General features: G+C 40.9%; 1 protein-coding gene across 5 annotated transcripts in view; it reads right to left on the bottom strand.

The window, feature by feature from the left end:
- atp2b4 (ATPase plasma membrane Ca2+ transporting 4) overlaps positions 1-26,051 on the bottom strand; it is a 96,281-nt gene that overhangs the window by 57,783 nt on the left and 12,447 nt on the right. For all 5 annotated transcript variants that reach the window (XM_036559850.1, XM_036559849.1, XM_036559847.1 and 2 more), the window contains exon 2: positions 6,872-7,348. In XM_036559850.1, the coding sequence (XP_036415743.1) occupies positions 6,872-7,067 (196 nt within the window). In that variant the 5' untranslated portion in view covers positions 7,068-7,348. The remainder of the gene's footprint in view (positions 1-6,871; positions 7,349-26,051) is intronic.

Raw genomic sequence — 26,051 nt, 5'->3', positions numbered from 1 at the left:
ACTGTTGATATATGGTTTCCGCTGTGTGCACAGGGCTTAAACAAGGAAAATTTCTGTGCCTGAAATGTGTTTGGTGGTTAGAAGAAAGTATGGAGGGAAGAGGGGTTCATAAAAAGAGAAAATTAGTTAATTGAATATGAACTTGTTTATTAACCAAACTGAAACAAATAAACAATAACAAATAGTACAATAACATGTTGTGCAAAACAATGTATGGTAACTGTATCCAAGTCCAAGCACAACTTTCAAAGCCATAAAGAATATCCAATATGTCTATCCTTCAAACTTGTCATCAATCGTCCTCCGTTGGTCTCTAAACAGCATGCAGCATACTGCTGTATGCGTGGTCACATGCTTTATTGAGCTGACACTTGACTGAGCCACAGTGTAAACAAAGGGCTTTATTAATTAATACCATTTATTATTACAAAATATATCGTTCTTTATAACTGTGTATATAAATATATATCGCCAAATTCTTACTACAAGACAGTTACAGGACAGTTTGGTTGCTCATCACTGTACATTGCAGTCGCTTCATTAACTTTCTGTCATAAAATATTAAACATATCATAACATAGCACTGTTTAGAAGCACTTTTTGGTCACCAAATTACCACCGTGAGTCGTATTTATCACTAAGCTAATGGCGCCCCTCTTCCCATACTAGGGCTGAATCTCAAATGGCTCCTTGCTCCCTACATCGTGCACTACATAGGACTGGAAAAATCAACCATCATTAGTTGATCGCTTTCCAGTAAGTCTAAAATCAAGGACACAACCCATCAAAATTTCAATTTGAATGAACTGTAAAACACAGCACTGACAAGTTGGGCCATGAACTATTGTGTACATGAAGTAAACGATCAGAAACAGTATTACACACACACATATGAACAAGGTTTCATTTATTGTATTTGGCATTTATTGTAGTTGGCTGACAACTACAATAAGCCTGATAAGCGATCTACATCAGTAATGATATCTTTCTCAGTTATGAATCATGAATAATCAACTGTTACAAACAAATTAAGTTTGTCCACATGTGATCTTGACCCTGTTCCTACTTCTCTCCTTAAGACTGTTTTTGATCTTGTTCAAAATGATGTTTGTAAACAAAATGACTATTGTAAACAGTTCTATTTCAACAGGTGCTTTTCCAGACGCTTTTAAAACTGCCCTGGTGAAGCCTCTGCTAAAACAGAGTAGCACGGATCTTTTCATACTACACAATTTTAGACCGATTTCAAACCTTCCTTTTTTAAGTAAAGCTTACGGAAAAATTGTTTTCAATGTGCATTTAATTAGTGTCAGGATGTTTTTCAGCAGCAGTTGAGTAAAATCCCGCAGTCACTAGTACGTCCTGATGTCCATTCACTCCTGCTTAACCACACCTCACACTGTCCTCCTGACTGTAATTAATGCTGAAGGACATTATTGAGCAGCTCGCCCCAAGGGAGACGCCATCCACACTGCTTCCCTCCACAATCACCATCTCTCTCGGCCCATGTTACAGTAAAGGGAGGATAATGCATTAGAAGTTCCGTCCATCTGCTTTTGCTTCCTCCCTCACTCGATCTGCGCTCACTCCGTCTTTATTAGGCCTGCTAGCTGAGTAGGGGAATGAAATGAAGGCCCAAAACATGGCTTCTCGCTTCTCATAGCCCATTTCTGTTTTCTGCTAGACGAGGCAACCTGATACCAAATAAATATCTGCAGTAATGGACTGCCCAGTAAACTTTATAAAGTTATACATGAGGAAATAGACTAAAATACTGATACAATTTGGGTGCCGTAGTAACTTCCTTCAGGCAAACAAAAAGGAATGAACTATACTCTCTGTGGGTATACCAACATCAACATTCACACGTTTTTCCAATGGCACCCAGCTAAATTACACAGTAACTCAGACACATATGCAAAGGGTAAATGGGATATCAAGGAAGGACCATAAATTGGACAAAACTGTCTCTATTGGATTCAAAATGGCCCTTTCCCCCTCCATAATAAAAACGTTTTTTGCAATTGCAAGCAAACTGCTTTTTGCTACTCATGGCAGCCTTAATGACGGCTCATAAATCACCACTAATCTCTATTTTTAAGCACCACCTGTTTTAGATGCAAAACTCAGCGAGCATTTCTCAGGCCTTCTCATGAGTGCATCAGCTGCCAAACATTTGGCCACTTTCATCAGCATAAATCCTTGCAAATTTTGCAAAGGGAATACATTACGAAGCTTAGCTATTACATCAAATAAATGCAGGTCCATGGACATACAATTGTTCTGGTTAGCATCTGAGAAAATTCAACCTGCACCTGCGGCTTTTGAAGTAGAGCGTGAAGTGATCAAGCGTGCAAAGTGTCTAATTAGCACTGTTGTGACTGTAACTTAAAAAAAAAAATAAAAATAAATAAATATATATATACATATATATATATATATATATATATATATATATATATATATCTTCATTCATTTAAGCCCTTTTAAATCGCCAATTCATATATTCAGAATGAGACCAAGTGGTCTACAATTCAGAATGAGACCAAGTGGACAAATTAATGACATCATCCTCCTTGACTTCTCCCCAGGAACGTGACTAATCTAATGTCCCCTGGACTCCCAAACACACAATACACCCCACTCTGCTCTACAGATTTTAAACAATGCACCATTCAGAAAACCTACTCTAATGACATGTTAAGGACTTTGAATGGCTAGCAGGGCTACATGGTCAACAACTAATACTTGACAGATAAAAAGAAAATATTTTTCAGTAGACTGCTGCATTGACACCCAGCCTCTACAGCCCCCACACTGAAGGAAATACACTCACTGGTCACTTTATTAGGTACCTTGTATCTTCACTCATTGTCCACTTTATCATGTCCACTTACCACACAGGTGCACTCTTGTACTCTACAATTACAGACTGCAGCCCATCTACTTCTTTGCATTATCTGTTAGCCCCTAAACCCTGTCCACTTACTGTCCACTATAATAAGCACTCCTATCTTGTTGGGCCCCCATGTGGACAAGTTATAGGTGATTGCTGCTCATTTTGTGCTGTTTAGTTGCTGTACAGTTTATGTTCTCTAGTCCTTCATCAGTGGTCAGCAGGTATTTCTGGACAGTGGATTGTTCTCAGTCTAGCAGTGACCCTGAATTGCTTAAAAACTCCAGTGACACTTCTGTGTGTGATTCACTTGTGTGCAACTCACACTAACATGTCAATATCACTACAGTACTGAGAGTGACCCACCATCCAAATATTACCTGCTCACCTGACAGTCCTGTGGGGATCCTGACCATTAATGAACAGGGTAAAGGGAGGACTAACAAATTAACCCAGGTGAACTGCAATCTGTAATTACAAAATGTAACTACAAAATACACCTATATAGTGAAAGGACTTGATAAAATGGACAATGAGTGTAGGAACAAGTTAGGTGAAACTATTACAGTGGCCAGTGAGTGTATAATTGACCGTTTCCAAAATTATTATTGACACGTCTCAGCCAAACAAAATCATCTAATGTTCTCTAAATCATATTTCATCCTCCTTCCTCAAGCCAAAAAGAGAAACTTTAGTGAGGGTGGTGGAGGCAGTATATCAGTCAGAATTATAAGGTTAAGAGAGTAGCTGCGAAACATATGACGCCTGACAATTGTTGTCATGATCACCTTGAGGGTGATGTTTTTGTTTCACTCCTGAGCATGAAAAAGTTTGGGATTTTTTATTTCTATACCTTACGCTATAAATCTTGATATGGACATTGTTATGGACATATTAACAACAATGGTGGAAAATAATTGCAGACAGGCAAAATAACGGCAATCAGCTCAAATAATTGTGATCAGACAATGATATAATTATTGTGACAGGTTTACTTGTTAGCCACTTAGCATCTCCTGAGCTCGTTGTTAAGAAAAGCTGATACTTTAAACTATTTTACAATGTCTCTGTGGGCATGCAGGTTTATTTTACTGTAGATGAAACACCAAAATAAAAATCTGGCTGATGATTTGTGTATCAGTTCAGAATCAAGAGTGAATCATGACGCATCTAAAACTTGATTATTTTTCCCAACCCTAACATCTAACGATGAATAACATTACAAAAAACTTTAAGATCATTTAGCTAGTTTGTTAGCTTTTCTAAGCTCAGCTGCTGATTGTTAGCTTGATAAATCAGTCAGATTAAACAGGATTGTACAGTGCTGGCATTACTGATTAACACAGTGTGTGTAAAGATAAATCTTAATTTACTTGTAAACTTGACAATTTTTTTATTACTTCATTAAAGTTTTCTGAAATATCTTGTGCAACAGACAATACGTTTTCCTCAGCATCAAACTTTACTCTGACTAGCTCCAGTGTTAGCCTTAGTTTTAGCTGATCTGAAGGAATAGCTTCAGTTGCTAAACTATTCTTCTTATTAGAAACATACACCTACTAGATGCTACCCAATGCTACCAGGTATCCTGTACTGAAAGTATGACAGAAGCAGCAATAATAACAATGGAGGCGGGAATCTTTCAGACTTGTGCAAATGGTTCTTCAATAGCAAAAGCTTATGCATTTAAGTTTATTTGTTGGTCTACACCATGAAGTAATGCTGTGTGGTTTAGATTAGAAGAAGAAACGTGCACTCTACAAGACTAATGATGATTCACTGTTCTTCACCAGCCAAGAATGCAATGGAAACAGCTACCAGTACACAGTCAAGCAAATGAAGCGCCATTGTCATTTCTAACAATTTTTCCCCCAGTGCAATCTTTCAGCCTGCAACACAGGAAAAGGGAATGCCATTTGGGTACAGACAATTTATGATGTTTCAAAAAAATTCTCTGGTCATTTTTTAATTCATGAAAAAATATGGGCAGATCTGACCAATTTGTTTCAGAATATCACGCATACAAAACAGCTCAAAACCCTCCAAAGTTCCCAAGTTTCTACAGTACCCTGTTGAGCATCTAAACACAGCTTATCTAATTTGGCTTGAACATTGCTTTTTCCGCCCACTCCCCTGTTTAAGGGTGAAAGAGAAAACATAATTACGCTCCCTTCATTAAAATGAGTAATTTCTTGTGTGGGGAGCATCAGTACAGCTGTCCCTTGATTACTAAATGGAACCGAGCAATGATCTATGAAGTAATTAGGAGGATGGTGTGGAACAAATTTCAATGCTGGAAAGGACTAGTGGGGCCATATGTTAAAGTAGAGAGAAGTTGTGCTGTTTTCCTTGCAAAACAAAGCAGTTCCTTAAAAGCAAAGCATACCCTGCTCCACTGGTTACAGAGACAGGAGCTAAATGATGCTGCAGCTGAAGTAGTAAAAAATGAATTTGCAAAGGCAAATTATTGATGGTATTGAATTCCGAGGAAGTGTTCAGGGACACGGCAATGGAAAACATGTAATCACAGTGCTTCTGAAAATAGGGTTCGTCACTGAAACCTTGCCATATACCAATACAAGGTTTACACTGGTATTGTTGATTTCAGATTAACACAAAGCTCTTGAAGCTGGCACTAATTTCAAGCTGAAAATAAAGCTTTTTATTTATCATTTTTACAGAATTTTCAAAGGAGTATGGGAATTCTTTAATTCTGTACATCCTGTTGCTAGAAGTAATCTCTAATTTAGACACCGGAACAGTTCAGAAATATTCCTGCATCTCCAGGGAATATCCGGTGCAGATGGAAGGTCTGTGTGCTCACCTTCTTCAGATGTTGCCACCAGAGCATGTTTAGGCTTCAGGAGGCTTTGGAGATACTGACAAAGAATGTCTAGAGCTCTCTACATTACAAGAGAAACTAAATCCTCCATAATCAACCTCTTGAACTTAAGTATGACCAGCAAAGAGCAACTAGAACCCACACTACAAGCAAAATCATCATGTCATCAAATGCCACTTAAGGCACTAGAATAAGTCACTGAGCTCTATAAATGGACTCTTCCATCAGTTCAGCCCATTAACTGATAGTGTTCACTCCCTACTCGGGTGTTCATCAGCCTGGAGCCTTGAGACAGGAGACCTCTACTACAGCTTGTGGAGGAGTGAGAGTAAATATTTATGTTGGTGTATGTCTTCAGACATGTGAGGAAATGCGTAAATGTAGAGCGGTGGCTCCCAACCCTGGTCCTGGAGTACCCTTTACACGATTATTTTCTTGTTCTCGCTCTAATTGACCCACTTCAGCTGAGGAAGAGCTTGTTAATTAGCTGATTAGTTGGACTGTGTGTGTTAGAAAGGAAAATACCAAACATACTAAACCACCAAAAACTGTGGTGCTCTGGTCTGCAAAGGATGCCGTGTTGCTCAATAAGCTGGTTAAGAAAGCCAGCTCCATCACTGGACTGACTCTGGACACGAGTGGAGGCAGTGAAAGACATTTCTGTCTATGGTATGACATCTAGGAGCATCTTTAGCTACTACCTCATTCAACCACAGTCTTCTAACACTGTTGGAGATCTATCCTAACAGTAGTCTTGCGGAGCCAGATTTGATCTCTTAACAGGGATACATGTTTAGGGACAACTTGCTGCACTTTCCACATGTACAGCATTATCCCCATAAGTCAGAATTTACCACATGTAATGTGTTCTCCACACACTACACATTTACACCCTTAACTGGAGTTTTGGGGGCATGTGTCAGCCATACTAACTGACGTTACATCCCTAAACTAATGACAGGCATATTGTCTATCAAACAATGTTGACAAGCACATCATTTTTTACACTCAATTTGTTCCCAACCTATTAAATCTGTGTTGCCAACTACAGGGACTGGAAACCACCGGTGTAGAGGCACTACATCCAATGAGTTATGAGTGTAGGTGTGCGTGTTTGTGTCTGTTAGTCTTACCTTCAATGGGGGAGGTTTTCAGCCTGCGACAGATTCCCTGCACATCTCCATGGACATCTCTGATCTTGCCAACCGCCTCTGCACTCCTGAGCTCCATCAACTCCCGAAGTTCCATCACCGTGCAGCCAAAGTCCCCATCATGGTTGCCTTCGGCCACCGAGTTCCCTGGCAGATGGTCCGCAGTGTTGTTGGCCATTTTCGTATCCCTGGCTGTGGTTCAGTCCACTACTTCTGATACTTTGTGGGTGGGTCTGTCGCAAAATTTAACTTCACAGAAGAGGGATGCTTTTGATGGATGGCAGATTTCTAACAGGTTCAACAGATTTCAGGTTCTGCAGAAACGAATGAAGAGTCCTGCTGTCTTCTTGCAGAAAGTTGAAGAGGACCATTAGAGGAAGGACCTCTGAAGAAAAAAGCTGGGTAGGGTGAGCATGTTACCACATCTTTAAAGCCCAGGCTTTCTTCTGCTCACAGCAACTGCAACAGAGAACATATTTGGGGAAAAACACTTTAGACTGTGAAGCAATTCAACATGACTCCCATTGCCAAATACTAGACATTGTAATGAAACATATGTAAGTAATTTAAAAGGAAATGCTGACACCATCTAGACACACAGTGAGTAACCACTATTTTTTTTTCTGAATCGTGCATTGTTTTGGGGGAACAGCATACAAAGACAAAATCCATTATGAAATAAAAACCTAGAATGTTTTAACATCTTCAAGTCTCTTCCTTCCTTCTATAAAAAGGAATAAAAAAAAGCTATTCCATCTGCAGTAGAACAGGGTTAGATGCTGGAGAACCCATAAGAGAGAAGCACTTGCACATTTCATACGATTCATTAGGGGGGAAGAAAGCCCAGTTTCTTTTTCTGTACTGGTCATACATAAATGATGCACCCCAGTGGAATCCCCAGTTTTGGCACACAGAGAGAGGAGACATTTGCTTCACTGTTTCAATGCCATTCACCCCAGTTCTCTCTGCATGTTTGTGTACGTGTTTCTGAGTGAGTGAGTAAAAGAAAGAATGAGAGCAAGACTAAGACAGAGAGCGAGCCGGAGACAGAGGGGGAGCGATGGGGACATTCAGAGAGACAGAGATATTGCGAATGTGTGTGAGAAAGAGACAAAGAGGGGTTTCTGGTCTCAGATTAAGCTGGCAGTATGAGGTCTGTCAGTATTGGAGATAAGTGCTCTGTGCTAATGTGAGATAGTCATGGGGTCCAGCTCCAGTGGGTTTCCTTAAACACTTCAAACGTTCAAAATGGAGGTCACTCTTTGATGTATGCTTGCACTGATCCAAAATGAAATACTAGACTGGGATTCCATTGCACTATGGCCATTCTATGGACAAGCTCTCTCTTTCAAACCCCAACACACATATCCAGAGTCATTTACAGCATCTATGTGTTGGCTGTTGGCGCAAAGCCCTGAGGTGGGTTTTAACCTAGATTGGATTACTGACCGCAACTCTTGTGTTTTTGCTCTACTACAGCCCTAACTCCAGGCTTGCTTATAAAATAACGCTGATTTAACCTCTTCCTGACAGCCGCTGGGCTAATATACGAGGACATTTATATTCTCATCATAATAAGATCCTGCCTCTATAAGAACTCAAGTGATTAGACTCTGAAGTGACCGACCCGCCGGAGGCTACTGATGAACACACAGTGACCCGATTCTCCAGTCCACAGTTTCCACAGCAAGCCTGCAGCGGGAGATGGCCACCTAGCGCATCTGAATTACAGGAACAACGGACCTCTCACTATACCTTAAAGCAACAATTCAGCAATCAATAAATAAATACATACATATATAAATAAGTAAATACATAACTTTTACCTTGCCCCGCATACAGTCGATCAGCTAAGACATGTTAGGTCTCCAAGTTTGCTTTCTTTTGTTTTGCACTACTGCTCTGGGGCTAATGTAACTACCTAGCTTATATCACCAATTAGCAATGTGCAAACGCCTTGCCTAAATCATCAAACACTTCTCAAACCACATCAAGTTGTTAAGTAATCTCAAACAGACTTGTTTATGTGGTTTCTAACACTTTGCAACATGCTGTTATTTATAAAATAACTGTTCCTGTTAATTACCTCTTTGCTGTGAGCACTGTTTAGAACCTTTGCCCTAGGTTCTAGGTAGGTAGATGATTCAGACCAGAGGACTATGCTTGACCACAACCCCCTCACCTTCTTATTAAATATGTGAAACTTGCATCAGATCTCTTCATAGAAAAAGTTTCTGACTTTCTGTGTCATGACATGTTAACATGTTATCTTTATGCTAAATATCTAAATATTAGGTTTGGATACATTTTACTTTTTTTGTTATTCTAATAATGATGGTGTCCTGTATTCACAGTAACCTGCTCAGCCTGTAGTGATATGACCAAAAAGGCCTGCAGTTTTGCCAATATGGATAAAGCTGCAGGTGTCAATACATCGGTACACTCCACTGTCCTAAGTCATGACCAGGAGAGAAGCCATAGAAAAAGTTTGACAGGTTTCCTTCGTACTAAAACAAACAGGCTAGTCGATAAAAGCAACATTTGGGTCATCAGAAAAGGTAAGACGTTTCCTTTGCATATGTGTGTGTACAATGTTGTGGGCAGGCCAGAGGACATCTGATTGAGTTTAGCTTGCACATTAGCCTAATGTAACAGATGTGTGTAAATGTCGGAGGGCGGAAATGCCAGACGAGCATGCTCCAACAGCATTTTCAAACAAAACAGCCTTGACCGTACCAAATGTCACCAGCCGCCAGAGGCAAAATAAGAGCCCATTTGAAGCACACAGAAATTAGCAGGACTCCCAAAAAGGTTTTGGCGAAACCACCTGTGTCCTCCTTTCTATGAATGTCTGTAGTGAATGATGGGCCAGGTGTCTTTATTATCCGCATAAGAAATGTGCTGTTGCGAGAAGGCAGTGTCATAAATGTTACTGTATTATGATTAAACATTACAGTATAATGATAAGCTTCTACTAAATTCTTCAGATTCTCCACAGGTGACAAAAATTTGTTAAGCAGCCTCATGAATAATCAAACATATTTTTACAAAATTATGTGCCAGCAAAATTTAATGGCAGACGTGAGGTTGGTGGAACAAATTTCTATAATGTTATTCTCTTAGGGTAGCCTAATGGATAGAGACAAACCAGGGTCAAATGACCAAAGAGGCAAAGATATGGATTAATTTACTGCAAGAAATTGAGAGCAGAGAATGACCAGCAATAGCAGTGATTTTGAAATTCTGCTATATGAGAGGAACTCTATGCAGTCAGGGCAAAGAAAGGCTTTGATCAAACACATTTAGGGATTATAAAGGAATTCATGTATATGCAGAAATGTTGAAGGAAATTTGTACCATTTCATGAGTGCAGGATGTTTTAGATTCACTGGATTTAATATTTTTAGGAGAATCATACAGTGCATTAGGGGAGTGATTTGGCCTTGCAGTCTGCAGTGGCATCTTGCTGTGACTTAATGTCCAAACCATTTCTATGATATAATACAAGACTATATTAATAATAATAAGCAGAAGAAGAAGAAGAAGAAGGAGGAAAAGAAGAAGAAGAAGAAGAAGAAGAAGGAGAAGAAGAAGAATGATACCATCTCAAGTACATCTACCAATCCCTCTTGGATGAATTATGAAACGATTATTGAAAAATGCTTTTTGGAAGCATTTCAGTACCAGCAGCCTACCAAACCAGAACTTCACCCACAAGCACAGTGCACATGTGGGTTTGAGTGCTGGCCCTACATAGTTGCAAGAGAAATACTACCACAGGCAGCTACTCTCCATTCAATAAGGGCTAACCATAAAACCAAAAAACCCTCCCATCCCTGAGCCCCTGGCTTGTGGACTCATTGGTCTAACAGTTTGGAGTGATATAGGTTTGATTTTAGCCCCTGCAAATATATATATATATATATATATATATATATATATATATATATATATATATATATTATTATAAATATTATTATATATATTAAATCTTAAGACTGCTTTCATTTGTGAAAAAAATGTGAAAAGATACAGGCTGTTATGAAACATGATGGAATAGAATTAAGCTTAATTATCCTGAATACAAGTGTCGTGATTTGTCCATCAGACAACAATTCAACACACGCCTAAACACACTATTTCAGCCAAAAAAAATTCTAAGTGCACAAAAGTTCAACGAGCCTAAACATCTCCAAAAGCCACTCTATGCAAACTTTTTAGACATTTCGAGATGAACACTAAACATTTAAAGTCATTTGTGCCTATCTCAAACTGCACTGCTTTTTTAAATTGAATCCGAGTCTCTAGTTAGCGCTGGCGTTGTCAATTAACAAAGCACTTACGAGGCAATTATTGCTACATGGAGAACGATTCGGTGAAGGGGGAGGAGAAAAAAAAACGGCAGATGAATCGCACCTTTGTTGGTGAACTTTTGGCACCGATCATGCATTAAGCAAGGCTGGAAAGCCTACACAGAGAAGCTGACTTCAAACTGAGCCGGCAGCGAAGCTGGTGTATCGAGGGCAGGGGGGGTTGTTGCGCTTGCGCTGCCCACGTACTGCTTTTAATACATATGCATGCTGCCATGAGAGCTCCAGAACCTCAGCAGAACCTCACAACAGACTGTAAAATGAGTGATTAAGAAACAAGAACAAGTGTGCTCAACTGTCAGCTGTGCCAGTTGCAAAAGAGACCTGGCCTGAAATTAATTTGTCACATAAAAGCAAAACATTGGTTGTGAAGTGCTGCAATGATGGTAAGGTTGTCGCTATTGACGACATTAGTAAATGAGTAATCTATTGCTCATGCTGACTGATTTTTAAGAAGATCAAACAATTAGAATTGATTGTAACTGAACAATAACAGACCATGCATAGCCTTTCTAACATTCCAGAATATTAATTCTTGAAAAAAAAATATTAATTATAATAATATTTTACGACTAGTAGAATTTAAGAATGCATTACCATGCAAATTCCCAACTACTCACTGCAACTTGTGGAGAAAGAAAGAAAGAAAGAAAGAAAGAAAGAAAGAAACTGAGAAAGGGAAAGAAAGAAAGAACAGAAAGAAAGCAGAGACAGAGAAACAGAATTCAGACAGAGAAGAAGAAGCAGACAGCAAAAGTGAGGGGGTAGAATGAGAGATGGGAGACAGAGAATGAGAGAAGGAGCAGGAAGAAGTAAGAGAGAGAGAAAGAAGGAGGCACTGCTCTTAGATTAAAGAGTATGAGCTGGAGCTCGTAGGCAGCAGATGTAAATCATGAGCCCATCTGTTTCCTCTGCAGTCCTGCGATGGCAGTGCCAGCGTGGGCCTTAAGGCTCCATATCCGCCTCCACAGCGCCGGGGCTGCGCAAAAGCAGGACCCCTCTGCTCCCTCCCGCTCTTATTCATTCTCTCTCTCTCTACTTTTTTAAAAGGATGACTCATCTGTCTACATCGCATCTCTGCGACTTTAAAAGTTTCAGCCTGAAACAGCGCGCCGCTAAAAAGGGGAAAATATTTAAATACCCGCCGGTGTAGTCAACCCCATGCAGACGGCACGTCGGCATGCAACAATTATGATGCTGCCTTCAATAGTCCTCCCCGATGTTTAGATGTCGGCCTAAATCGAGCTTGTTTGCATCCCCTGAAACTTGAAAAAAGCAGCAGCTTCATACAGCGACTGAAATGACAAAGTAACTTTTATCTCCCTTTCATTGATGATGGGATGGAATCAGACGGCCGGCTCGCCCCCTTATCAGAGTCAAGTAGGAGGACAGCGAAGAATTTTCTGTAAAATCTCTCCTTTCCGCAGAGGGAAGCGCCTGGTCCAAAGACAGCCTGAGCTAAGTCATCAGAGACAGGGGGAGGAGGAGTCAGGAGGACAATCAAACAGGCCAATGCACTTCCAATAATTAATGCTGGCGCACTAGATAGGGACAGCTATTGAATCAGTCCTGAAAGGCCTGAGTCAAATGTGGTTCACGCCAGGCAAGGCACGGAGGGCAGGGAAGAGATAGAGCTGTGAAGCTTTAGCATCAATTCACAGCTTAACATCAGTAGAAGTAACGTAGACAAGCAAAGGACCGGTAATGGTTCCCTGTGGCAGGCAAGACAAATAGTGAGCAAACAAACCCTTCTGCAATACTAACTGGAGAGCATTTTTTAATTTCCCCTTATAATGTTTGTGTGGTTTTATGTACAATAAACAGCCGTGATTCATTTTTACATAACTATTTTCCAATCTCCCTTTATTCCTTAGAATTGAACATTAGACTTCTGTTACTGTGTCTCTGAGACTGATACATGTAAATAATCTCTGTTCTGATTGGCTGCCCTGTACTGTTCCTCACTCAAATCTGGACCGAAATCAATGGAAACTGTGAAGACATCCTCAGGGATGTTGGAAAACAATTAACTATTTCAGATGGATCTTTTGGAAGTCAATGACACACAAAAAAGCAAAGGAAATTTAGTTTCAGTAATCCTTTTGAATGGAAAAACAACAGATACCCAGTATATAAATGCAGATTTGATATTTTTAAGCCTCTGGAGCTTGCACAGCAGTGATCGTGGTGCAGGGGAGCCCAGCAGTGGAGAGGCAGGTCAACAGCGTCTAACTAGCGGTCCCCAGCTCCTGTCTTTGTATCCAGCCTTTAGAGACCATCCATCTCACCCAGGCTTCTGCTGGCCGCGGCACCTCCTCTCTGGCCTTCATTCATCACTTGCTCAGGCGTCGGGGTGGGGGGGGGGTGGAAAACCAGTCAAGAGAGCAGGCAAGCTGGATGACAAACATGCACAAATCTTTAAAAAATGAGGGATGAGAGAGAGAGAGAGAGGGACAGACAAACAGACAGAGAGCGCACAAATCCGAAAGAATAAGGTTAAGGATGTAGATCAAAGCTGCTGAGTCCTGGGAGCCTGTGCAGAAGGGTGGCAGACCTGAAGTAAAGAAAATAAGAGATGCTGCTAGAGGACGAGAGGAGACACTGTATAATGATGGCAGAAAGAAAAAGGTGGGAGAGGAAGAGAAAAAGGAACATGTGAGAAGAAAAAAGTGATTGATAGACCGAGACAGGGAGCATGAGAGAGGACATTTGAATGAATAAGGTAGATGGTTAAGATCAAAGCAGCTGAATCCTGGAAGCTTTTGCAGAAGGGTGGCAGACATGAGGTTAAGGAAGGTATGCTGCTAAAAGAAGAGAGAGGAGACACTGTATGATTAAAGAGACAAAGAAAAGGAGAGAAAGGAAGATGGGAGAAGAAAGTGACAGAGAGAGGGACAGAAAAAGGAAGAGAGAAAGAAAGAAAGAGGGGTGAGAGAGAGAGAGATAGAAACTGGAGGCATGTAAGGGGATGGGGACTGTGTGGGTGGAGCATGTGTGTGCGCGTGTAGGCGGCGGCCTGCACCCAGCCTCTCTCTGACTGCAGCCACACCTGCCTTGCATACTAAAGCGGCAGAATGCAGAGCCCTCAACTCAGCTGTTCTCCCTGCACCAAACCCACCTACAAGCACACACATACACACACCATATTATATATATATATATATATATATATACACACACACACATACACACTAAAGAAACTCCTGAAGTCATAGTGAAGCACTCAGCAATTGTGTAATATCTATCTAATGAGCAATTCAGCCAAGTCACACTGCAGTGAGCCAGGAGGTATTTGTATGCTAAGGCTGGTCTCACTTCTCATCTGCGCGAGGGCACACAGATGGGATGGTGAACTGGAGAAGCAGAGTTTTCTCTACTGCTTCCGTTATTAGATTAGTTTAAACTCACAAGGAGTGACCACAGTGAACCACATCTCATGAGCAACTGAAATTGACTTGATTTTGAAAAGAGCTGCATGCTGAACAGACAAGACATTTAACTGGGCAAGTGGAGCACAGCTGTTTACCTATACCAAACAGGAACCCTCCTGTTTGCCTCAGTGCATCCTATACAGGTTAAATTTACTACCATTTTGTTACATTCCTTGTCCAATATCACGTTACCAGAACAATGAACCTCTTTACCTTTACCAGAAATTAGCTGCAGTGGATATTTGTGTAAGTGTCTGTGTGTGTGTAGGAGTATGCACTGTTCTTCACTACTTCTGCCACTGGAATACTGAATCATTCAGAGCTGCACAAGACCACACCCTGCAGTCACATGACCAAAGAGAAAGAGGAAATCCCCTAGTGCAGGCAAGAGGAGGGGGAGGGGGATGGAAAAAGAGAGGAAGAGGAAAGAACTGAGGCATAAGAGAGGAAGGGAGGCAGATGAGGAAAAAAGGGAGCATTAATTTTATGGCCTTGGCAGAGGGAAGTGTGGAGGGGGGATCAGGAGGGTGAAAATGAGAGACTGACAAAAGCTCAGTGAGAAAAAAGAAATGAATACACCAAGTGGGAGTAAGAACCAAAGCCAAAAAAGCAAAAAGAGCAGCAAGGCCAAGTGTGTCCTGACCTTCATTACCATTATATTTTTCTTCCTATAGAAAACAACATGCTGAGTTTGTTACCTTGACATGATCCTTCCTCTATTGCAAACCAGGCTTTAAACAACTTTGTAAAAAGGCAGGTGAAAAAGAGCCACTACTAGCCCACACGTCATCACATTGTGGGAACAAAAGGGGGAAAAAACTAAATCAAAAGGCGAAGAACAGCCCCAAGGCATTGGTCCAACTAAGCACAAGGCAAACACAGCAACCAGCAAATCTCCACTTTTACTGTCGGCTTGAGAGAGAGAGAGTCATTCTTTCAACCAGCACCTCCAATTCCAACAGCTTTGCACCGGAGCTATGAGCCTAATGTGTAATTTATGTTTAAATCATCATACGTTCGTTTCAAACCATACTAAGTTGTTAAATAATCTCAAAAGTATATTACATAGTTAAAAACAGCATCTGGAAGTCTGAATCTGTCAGTAGCATGTCCGTTTTTATAGATAACAGCATGTCAAGCAGCAGAGGCTCACAACATTTTTAATAGCACTGCAGCACAAAATGGCTTTGACAGAAAGGTAGGGGCAATTGGGGTGTAGATGGTGCCACGACACACATGATTATCCTATGTTTTGCCATTGTTGAAAAATGTTTTGTTTCTCAATGGTGATGAGTTCATAGACTCATTCACTAGCTTCACTCCACAATGGTTTTGGCACATTAGCACCTCCAGGAGTGACGAATCTGTATTGCCACAGTTTAGACTGAATTCTGCTTTTTTTTTATCTTGGTTTTTGTCTTCCATGCGTCTTTTCTGGGTTTGCAGACCAAATAAAGTTTTTTTAATGTTGTCTTTATTCTTGATTTCTTCACTTACACTTACACTTAACATGAAAGCAGCCAAATGCAAATTACACACATCCATAAGGCCTTACAAGGGCATTATGTAGAATTAAGCCTTAAACAAAAAATCCAATGATATTAATTATATTAATAATAGTTAAAAAAAAAAATAGTGGGCTAATAACAAACAATCCACAGTCTGGTACAAGTTCTTGGTCCAGTGGTTGGCAACCTCTGTCATACAGTGTCAGAAACCACTAGGGGTGGGAATCTCTAGGCACCTCACGATTCGATTCGATTATGATTCAGAGGGCTGTGATGCGATTATAAAACGATTATTGATGCATCTCGACGCATCTTTTTTTTCTATACATAATTTCTATTTTCTTACTCTCTGAGGACTTGGTACTTTTAAAGCTAAGTATTTGTAATGATCCATAATGCATTTATGTCCAATATCTTTTATCAATAAAACAAATGTCATTCACTGCACTCGTTTGGAGACGCTGCTGCCATTCTTTTGCGATAAAATGCGCTGTTAGGGTGAAATAAGATCCAGTGGTAATAGATGACCACACAGCACATTATAGCCGTCCTACCCGTTTTCGTTAGTGATTTTATAACTTCAGTTTTGGTCTCGTGGTAGAGACGGGGGGGGATCGCTGTGTCAGTAAAATATCTTCGAGACAGGACATGTGCAACATAGCGCGAAAGCCCTGTTTCGAAACGACTGAGAAGAGCAGACTGCAGGTCACCTAGCAACGAGGTTTCGCCTGGCTAGTAGCGAACGAAAAAGGAAAAGAGAAAGACAGACGAACATTTGGAGACGAATGGACGCATTTATAAGCAATGTAGTTGGTTTCCTGATACGTGAAATCTGCATTGAGAGACTGTCAAACACTAAAACGTTGCGAAGATTAAGTCGCTTCTCTTTCTAATTTTCCTGTTCCACCTTAAATGGTGCCGCATTTACCTTCAACGCCTCAGTCAGAATTTAAGGTCAAACAAGATAGTTCAGCAAGAAGCTGGCGAATGAGAAGCGACTTCAGCCTCGTAAAACAGCCGAAAGCTGAGAGACATTTTACAAGAAACTATTCAACTTTTGAGGAAAAGTTTTCTGGCAGAGATGTGAGGAAAGTGGCTGTAGGCGAAGCTTAAAGCAGAGTAGAGTAAGTCTGTGTTTTCGTTTATATTGTTTAGCCTATACTAGGACATCAACACATACTGAGACATACTGGACATTAAATGTTGTGGCTCCCAAGGTGATTTGACTTTGTTGAAAGGCAAAATGGCTCTTCTGAACATTTGGGTTGTGACTCCTGACCTAACCCGGCTTTAATGCAGAGGAAGCCGGTCGGATTTCTCACTCATGCCGTTGTATTTTTGTTATGTGCCACCACAGACTGTCCGGGCGCTGCACTTACCCACTTCCAAGTTCCGCCCTTTGCGTTCCATCAACATTACGTTATAAATTAAATATTTAGAAAATTGTTTTTTGACGTTGAATGAATCGATTCAGAATCGTGCATGTATCCCCTAGAAACCACATTAGCAAATCCATTTGTGATTACTAAACAACTCAGCGCAGTGTGACGTAAGTCTGTAATGATTCAATCATGCAGTTCACGTGACGGATATAAGGCATTATTTGGTAGCCACATCAGCAATATAGTCCAATGGCAAAAATAATAAAGCCAAGTTTGGCCATTTAACATGTCCTGTTGTAAGGGGAAAATTGTGCCAATTATATTTTTTGCCTATTCCTTTAAGAACACCTTAGATGTTAAATGGTTGAAGTGATGACCTCTCCTCCATCTTTCAGTAACTTAGCAATACAAATCTTTGTTGTGCCAAATTGATTTCCATGTTTGATTCACACTGATTGAAGAACCATGCAGCAGCTGCACATCCCACTCATGTTCTCCAAGCTAGCGGCTCGATGCTGGCTTATTTGAGAGGGAAGAGGAAGGCACACTGGTGTGGAGTGAGTCCAGCTGGGGAAAGCGTGTCAGGGAGGGAATAATTATAGACAGCTGACATTACTTAACAGGCAACATAGTGTTCTCTATCCTATAGCTCTCCTCCTCTGCTTAGTATTGGCCAAAACAGTGTAACAAGAATAAGGCTAGTCATAACAGGGGTGCATGTTGTTTTTAGTAGCACTAAGCCTTGAGAATCTTTATTCCTCTTTGTGGATGAAGACTTGTCCTGTATAGCGAGAGAAAAGAGCATAAGAGAAAGCAATGTCATTTGCGTGCTTAAGAGAAAGCAATGTTTAATGCCAGGCTCTCAAGAGCTAACAAATTAGCCTTTGACTAAGAAACAACGGTGGTGCACTTGCTTAGTTAATGCTCACAGACAAGATGGCAATCATGGTGCTGCTCGACCATTTTTCTGAGAGAGGCATAGTCATAAAGGAAACTGAACAGCGGGGTCCCTCAGGAGTTCCAGGCTGCAGAAGGAACAAACAGGACTGAATGACAGGACAGGGCCTCTGGGGAAGCAGCAGAATGTTTGTGTGTCTGACAGAAGGCACACTAAGGTCAGCACTCCATCTCAGCAGAAAGAGCAGTGATAGTCACTTGGACCTACAGACTGTGGCACAAGGCTTGTGAAGAAATGTGGACAGGCCATGTAGTGGCAATCACAAGAGATCCAGGACAGACCACGTAAAGATAAAAAACAAGGAGATCATGGACTATGTTGCAGCATTATCAAGAGAACTCTCTCGTGTTAGCATCTCTAACCATGCTGAGTGGACTCATGATCTACAATTCTAAATACATTCATTCTGGAATCAGGATCACTGTTTCAGAGGCACCTAAAGCATAGTCATAGTCATAGGGCAAGAGAAATCCAGACCAGACCACTCTTCAGCTAGCGTTCTATTGAAACAGTTTAGTTGAAACCATCACTTTGATATATAAAGACCCACTAAACCACTGGAGAGACGGGTCTCGCTGAAGCTAGATGCTAAAGTTAGTCCCCATATGCTACCTCTTTTCCCCATGCATGGAGATTAAGGAGGAAGGATATGAAACCTCAAGGCCAAATTTAAAGCCAAATACAATTTAAAAGCCAAGTCAAGTATTGAGGGACCCTTCTTATCTCTGGATTGCACAGACTTACTATCCTCTTGATGAAGGCTGCCTGTCCCCGAACTTCAGTTCATATCAATTAATAAAAGGAAATTAATCTATTCCACATCCCTTCTTCCACTCCCAAGCCATTCCAGTTGGGGAACCACATCCCCCCTTATCCCCTTTTAACACAGATTAATCAACTGTTCCTTCAGGCGATTTCTCAATAGAAGAGCCTGTATAAAAGCATATTTCCCGTTCCTTGTAGCACAAGGCTACACAAGAGCATCTTGCTCTCACTCTCGAGCTAGGCTTGGCTCATCGACCATCAACTTAAATCTAAATCTATTCAAATTATTTTTATCTCCCTGCTAATTAATCAATGCAATGGGCCGTAGGGAAGATGATAATGATACTCGTATCATGGCTGATCATAGGAACAACAGAGAAATCTTGGCGAGAGAGAGAGAGACTTAACACTAGCAATTGCTAGTGTTTGAAAGCATAATTTGTAACTACTGTATCTGGTATGAATCAGTCAAAATGAAAACGCAGGTTACAAATTGTCAAAGCTGACAAGGATTCCTACTTGTCCTATTGACAGAATTTCTCGAAAGCTTTCAGCCATTAATTGATAAGACAATGTACCAAAATGCATGTGGTTTGCAAGCCACTAATCAAACCCTGACTTGGCTACGGAAGAATTACACTTGCTGTAGTATAACGAACCTAAGTAGCTCCAATGTCATAACATATAGAGGAGTTAGCAAGGGCCTCCACCTGTGCTTTGGGCTGCAGCTGCATCAAACAAGCCACTGAACAGTGGACGCAGTACCTGCACCACCACTTCTGCATGAGTCACGTGCGCTGTGATAAATATTTCAGCCACTAAAGTAGAGAGAAGTCTGGTGCAATGCATTGTTGGTTCCATTTGTTGGCCTGACGTGTAGTGACAAGCAGCGAGGAAGGGTGTGAAGGCAGACTAAGCTCCAAAAGGCAGACAGCCATTTCTCAGCCTTTCCTAAGCACTGCCTATGAGTGTCTGCACTTTGTTATAAGCCATTTTTTTTAAAGACTCTTCTAAATGCGATACAGTAGATTTCACTGCAACATGCCACAAAGTTTAGGTTTGGGTTTAATTAGTTTATGGCAGCTTTAGATATGGTGGGACATGACTGTCGGAATTAGGACTGCATTCTCCTTATCAGCCTTCACAGAGTTTAACTAATAGAGGGTTAATGATACACTTAGCCCATGATTCAATTTGATTTATAATACCGGGTTCAAAATTCTGTATTCTCATGATATTCTGAACAAAATTCAAATGAAGAAAAATGATGACTATCATCAGGTTGCTGCATGTACTAATTCCATTTGAGCTAGAAGGCAGGAACAGTGCTGAAGTAAGTTGTTAATTGGTGCTGATCGTTTGCAACTTCAAAACAATGTAAGTGCATTAGATGGCATGAATAATAGAATGTCTGTTCACCACGATGCACACTGTGAGTGTTACACTGTGAAATCACAACGCAACTTGTTACACCCCATAACTAAATTTACTGATTCTCACAGTCTTTTCCTTAATGCAAGCCTGGGAATAAAAAAAAAAAATCACCTCTCAACCCAAGTGCAAAATCAAGCAGTCCAACAGGCACCTAGTCAATAATAATTTAGCTCTTTTCCAGACAATCACACTAAGGGTTTAGATTTCAACCACGGACAAAAAGAGCCATCTAAGGCCGATTCTATATCAATTTGAGACTCAGAAGGCGTGGAAAGGAAGGTGTTGGTGGACACATCTCCATTACACTGATCTAAGCTCAGCACTGTGGTTATCTTTATAATGGTAGAGAGCAGAGGTTAGCAGGGCCTGGATTGGTGGAAAAAGACTAATTCTACCTCAAAGCTGAGCAATGCAAAAGGGGAAGCCAAAATCCTCGGCTGTTGTTTAGTTAGGGGGAAGTGGGGGTTGTCCAGAGGCCGGCGATGGGCTATTAATAAAGTGTTGGCGGGTGTACTGGGAGGGGATCCCTGCATTAATGACTGCGCCGGGTTAATTATAGCATGACTCACCGCTCCCTCTCCCTACTGGTGGTGCCCCCTTGGTTACCTTATCACCATACTGTCTGTGGGTCTATGTATATGTACAAGCCAGGGTTTCTGTTTGTTCAGCTCTGAGTGGGCATATTTGTCAGTATGTCTAGGATTAAAGGAGTTCATTTGTGTGCATGTTTATGTGTGTTTTGGTGAATTTAGTGGCGCAGCAGAAATGAATGAGCACTACACCATCTTCAGGTTTACTTTTTTCTAAAGTTTTAGAGCCACTAACATAGCATGTCTTTTGATCCCTGTGTTCCAAGTCCACTAATTCTCTCCAAACTGACAGCCAGTTACCAATCTGCTATGTTTTGGGACAACTCAAAAACACATTAAAAATGCCTTGACCTCTTCCTGATTTCAGCTAAAACACAATAAGAACAATGCTTTGGCCACGATAACAGCATTACACGTCCACTTCAAGTGCCTAATGATATTAAATAATTATACATTACACTGTTTTGGGAAGCTGCTCTTCTTATAGGCCATAATGCCACTCTGCAGGTCTAGAGGGTCTAGTGACTCTAGTGTACATGTGTTTAGAAAAACAGTCCCACCCAGCACAGCCACTGAGCAGTCACGTGTGAACCGAATTCCAAGCATTCCATTCTTGTGTGCCAGTTTGCACTCCAACACTGCCAAAGAGAGGTGGAGAAAGAGGAATACCATTCCAAAACTATTCATTACCCACCTCCGTGCCTAGTACACTACTCTGCCATTTTCTTTTATGTTGTCATGACACAGTTAGGAAAAGTGCAGCCCGACCAAAGGAAAAAATGAAACAAAAAAGGCACTAAAAAACTTTCCACTCCCTGATCAGCTCGTTTTGGCTAAGTCTTCAGTTCCTTGTTCCTTTTTCCCATTTCCATCCCTCCCTCGCTGCCACTGGCTCGTCCCCCTGCGCCTCCCCAGGCAGAGAGAATTAAACGTTCATCTTTGTGTCCGCTTCCATCGATCCATGCCCAAGAAGCATTGTGGGCTGTAAGTTTTTTAGCAACATGCTGACAGCCACTAAATGAGAGGACATGCTCCAGGAGCGGAGTGCAGACATTTACCAGGTTGCTGCTCAGAACATGGATTTGTTGTTCAGGTGCTGTTTCTTCGGATTCCATGTATAAAATGCAAAGGCTGCATTAGACTGACTTGAGAAATCTGGATGTGAGCTTAAGTAATAAGAACACATGGCTAGATAAGAGAAAGGGCTTAATGAGGAACTAGACATGTCTAGATTTGTCACTATTGCACTCTGAGCACTCCATATAATCCCAACAAAAAGAAGTACTATGGTATAGATTCAGTATTGGCTTTTACGCATGAACGAAACGGAAATCTTTGGAGGTGCCACACTGATCTGAAAAAATCTTTTTAAGATCTTGATCAGTGTAATTAAACAAATGTAGGGTATTTGTTACAGTATGAGGACCTAAGCATAAAAACCAAGTTATCACACGAAAATGAACTTAAACTGACTTTCAGAGCCAAGTGTGGCAAAGGTCCTATCTGATAAAGGTGTAGTTATCTTCATGTTTAATCACCACACAAGGAAATCTGAACTGTAGTTTACACTAGGCAGTCGCAAATATGCTTAAGGACGTAAAATGTCTACCATCTAGATTACTGGTATTATGCAATCCTTTTATCCAGCTCAAAAGCACCCCTGCAAGAAAGACTGTATCTACAACAGAAAAACTTAAACACATCAAAGGGACCAATTTTTTATCCCTAAAAATGTTGGTTTTAACTCTGTGCGTTGTGCCAGCAAGCACTTAGTGGAACAGCCACATATACTATTGAGCACAAGTGAGGTATTCATTTAAATTTTTTTTTTTTTAAATAAACACTGAACAATGCATCCGAGATACTTTGTACGCAGTGTTATTTTGTGATTACTGAAATGTAACACTTTTCCCTTCAATTTCATAACAAATCCTGTTTTATTTCATTCAAAATCTATAAGCCTGTAATATGACATGTGTGAATGTTTAATCATGCCCTTGAACCCATGAAGAAATCAGGTGACCGTTTCTAGCATTTTCCGTTTCTAGCATTTTCCGTTGTACCGTTTCTAGCATTTTCTCTTACGTGTTTTTCTTCTCTCGCCTTTTTTTAGCCTTGTCTTTAAAAAAAATAAATAAACATTTACATGACCCACTAATTTCTCTTCAGGAACCACACAACCCTGAGAATAAGAAAAAACACAAATCTGTTCTCGCTGATCAGAGTTTTTTCCTATTATTGAATTAAACTCTTGTCACTCCAAAGACCTTTACGTGAAGAGTGAGCATGCTCGGTGCGTCCTTGTTACTGGAAATTGACTGCCAATCTGCCTAGATGAACTCCAGTTTCATTAAACAAAACCAATCAACATACACTGAGTGACATTTAGAATGAACTGGGGTCAAGAGGGAGCTGAGCCTTTAAATGAAATGCCACTGAAGAAAGCCACCATCACACACACATGTACAGACACACAATATAAGACTCAAGCACAAGACAGCCAAGATAATAGTCATCTGACAGAATCTTTATTGTGTAACAAGAATAGAATTGAAACTGTCATTTTGACACTGTGAGCGCAGGGGTGGCTGTATGATCAGCACAAACACCAGCAAATCAATGCCACTATTGCTTTATTACAACATAAGCGGGACAAGCACTGCTCCAACATAAAGGCTAAACCCAACGGGTGCTATCATGAAGCTTTCGCCGCGGCAGCCATTGCCAGACCCCAATACTTCGACAAAACATGCCAAAAATGTACTGCATGACCCAGTTCCACTTAGTGTCTTTCACTTTATGAAACGTCCCAGTAACGCTCCCTGCTCACCTGTGTGCTGCCTCCGAGAGCTTTGAAGGGAGCACTTTGATGTGCGGGCAGCATCTGCGTCCAGCGTTTTCAATTAGCATGGAGTGTTAACGAGCGGTGGAGGCGTGCTACGTGAGGCCTGGGTGCTCTGATTACAGCAGGCAAAGTGCGGTCATGAGGCGTGGTCTACATCTGCACTGCTGCCCGTGTTTACCCAAGGCAAAAGATGGACCAGGTTTTTTGTCCACACTCTGTGTAGTACTATACGTTGAGTCTCTTCATGTGCAATATGCCCTGGGTACAACAAATATTCATGTTGTAAAACAACAACCTTTGTTCTTGTAAAAGTAACACAGGTAGGTAAGGTGTATGTTGAGATGCTGAATAAGCTCCAGAAGTCCATTCATGTCTTTAAATAAAGCAGCAACACCTCAATCATAAATGAGAGCAATAAATATTCAAAACAGACTCTCAAATGAACTTCACTATCAAACATTATCAGAAAATCATCAAGACAAGCACAATGGTTTAACTGCTACAAATACTTTATAGGAAGATTGAGACTATGAAAAAAACTATAAAAAAAAGTCATTAGATGCAGAAAATATAGAGAACACAATCAGAGGACTGTGAGTGGAAAAACAACAATTTATTTTGTATTATTTATAGTCATTTGAAATTTTGTGAAATTTATGTATCAATTTTGGCATATTTGTAGTTATTCTTAAAATCGCTCTTTTTGGTTGTCATAGGAGCTCAGAGACATGTGCCTCCTCTATTCTGAAGGTTTCCACTGAGAAATAGAAAGTTATAGCTTTGAACTTTTTTTTTCTGAAACAAATCTGAATTGAATTTAGTAGTTTATATCCAAGGTTTTCCTTCAACTCTACAGCATATTTTAAATATTTTAAAAACAAGGCTCCAAAGGCTCTGAGAATACACTGAATTAAATATATTTAAAGAAAAAAAGCTGAGAATGCAGAATTGCACGTGAGGTAGAACCAATACACTTGAGTAATCATCTACACCCACTGGGTTTTTCAAGAACTAAAACACTCAATTTGTGACACCTCAGCAGTTTCCTCTCTCGTTAGACATGATGAAACCTTGGCCACTGGGGTTTGCGCCAATGACAAACCAGGCCAGAGGGCCCATTTCTTTCTTGTTCCCGCTGCATAATGCACCCGTTCTCCGCCGGACTCAAGTCTGGGCTCACTGCAACCCGTGAATATACGGCCATGAGCGCCAACATGTCTGAACATAAAGCTACCCCGCCTGGATTCCTCGGAAGAGTCAATGGAGCCTCAACTCATATCAGCATCCCTGCCAATGAACTGGAGCGGGCCTTGTGTGTTCATGCCTTCAGCTGCTCTCCTATTCTTATTTCTCTGCTTCTCTGTCCCTTTTAAGTCTTGCTTTGCCTGTCTTATCAGAATTGCTGTCACCCTGAGCACCAATGGATCGGGCCCTGATAACTTTCATAAATGTCATCTTCCGTTATCATGAGTCTCCTTGAGAGCGGGTGGGGTGGGGGGGGGCAGTCCAAACATACAGACATCTCTAGGTTTCTGCCTTCAGCAGAGGGGCAGCTGGTTCACTGACTTCGCCTTTTATAGAACAGATTATTAGTTGGCAACAGTGGCTTTTCAAACAAAAAGTAGAATAACCGGGTGGTTTTCAAGAGAGCATGCAAATACACACATCCATTGATTCTTTCTTCCTTCTAACTGGCCCAGTGTAATAGAGGGGCTCTATTTAATCTCTCTGCTGTATACAGCAAAGCAGCACAGTAAAGGAGGTGTGAGATCCTATCTCAACAAAAGTCACACAAAGAAAAATTCTGCCAGGGAGCAAAATGTCTAGCAAACATTTGTGAAGGGGAGACCAATATATACAAATTTACAAGGTCCTATAC

The sequence above is a fragment of the Colossoma macropomum genome, unplaced genomic scaffold (genome assembly GCF_904425465.1).
Source record: "Colossoma macropomum unplaced genomic scaffold, Colossoma_macropomum, whole genome shotgun sequence".
In the NCBI taxonomy this organism is placed as follows: Eukaryota; Metazoa; Chordata; class Actinopteri; order Characiformes; family Serrasalmidae; genus Colossoma; species Colossoma macropomum.
This window is presented reverse-complemented; position numbering and strand designations above follow the sequence as displayed.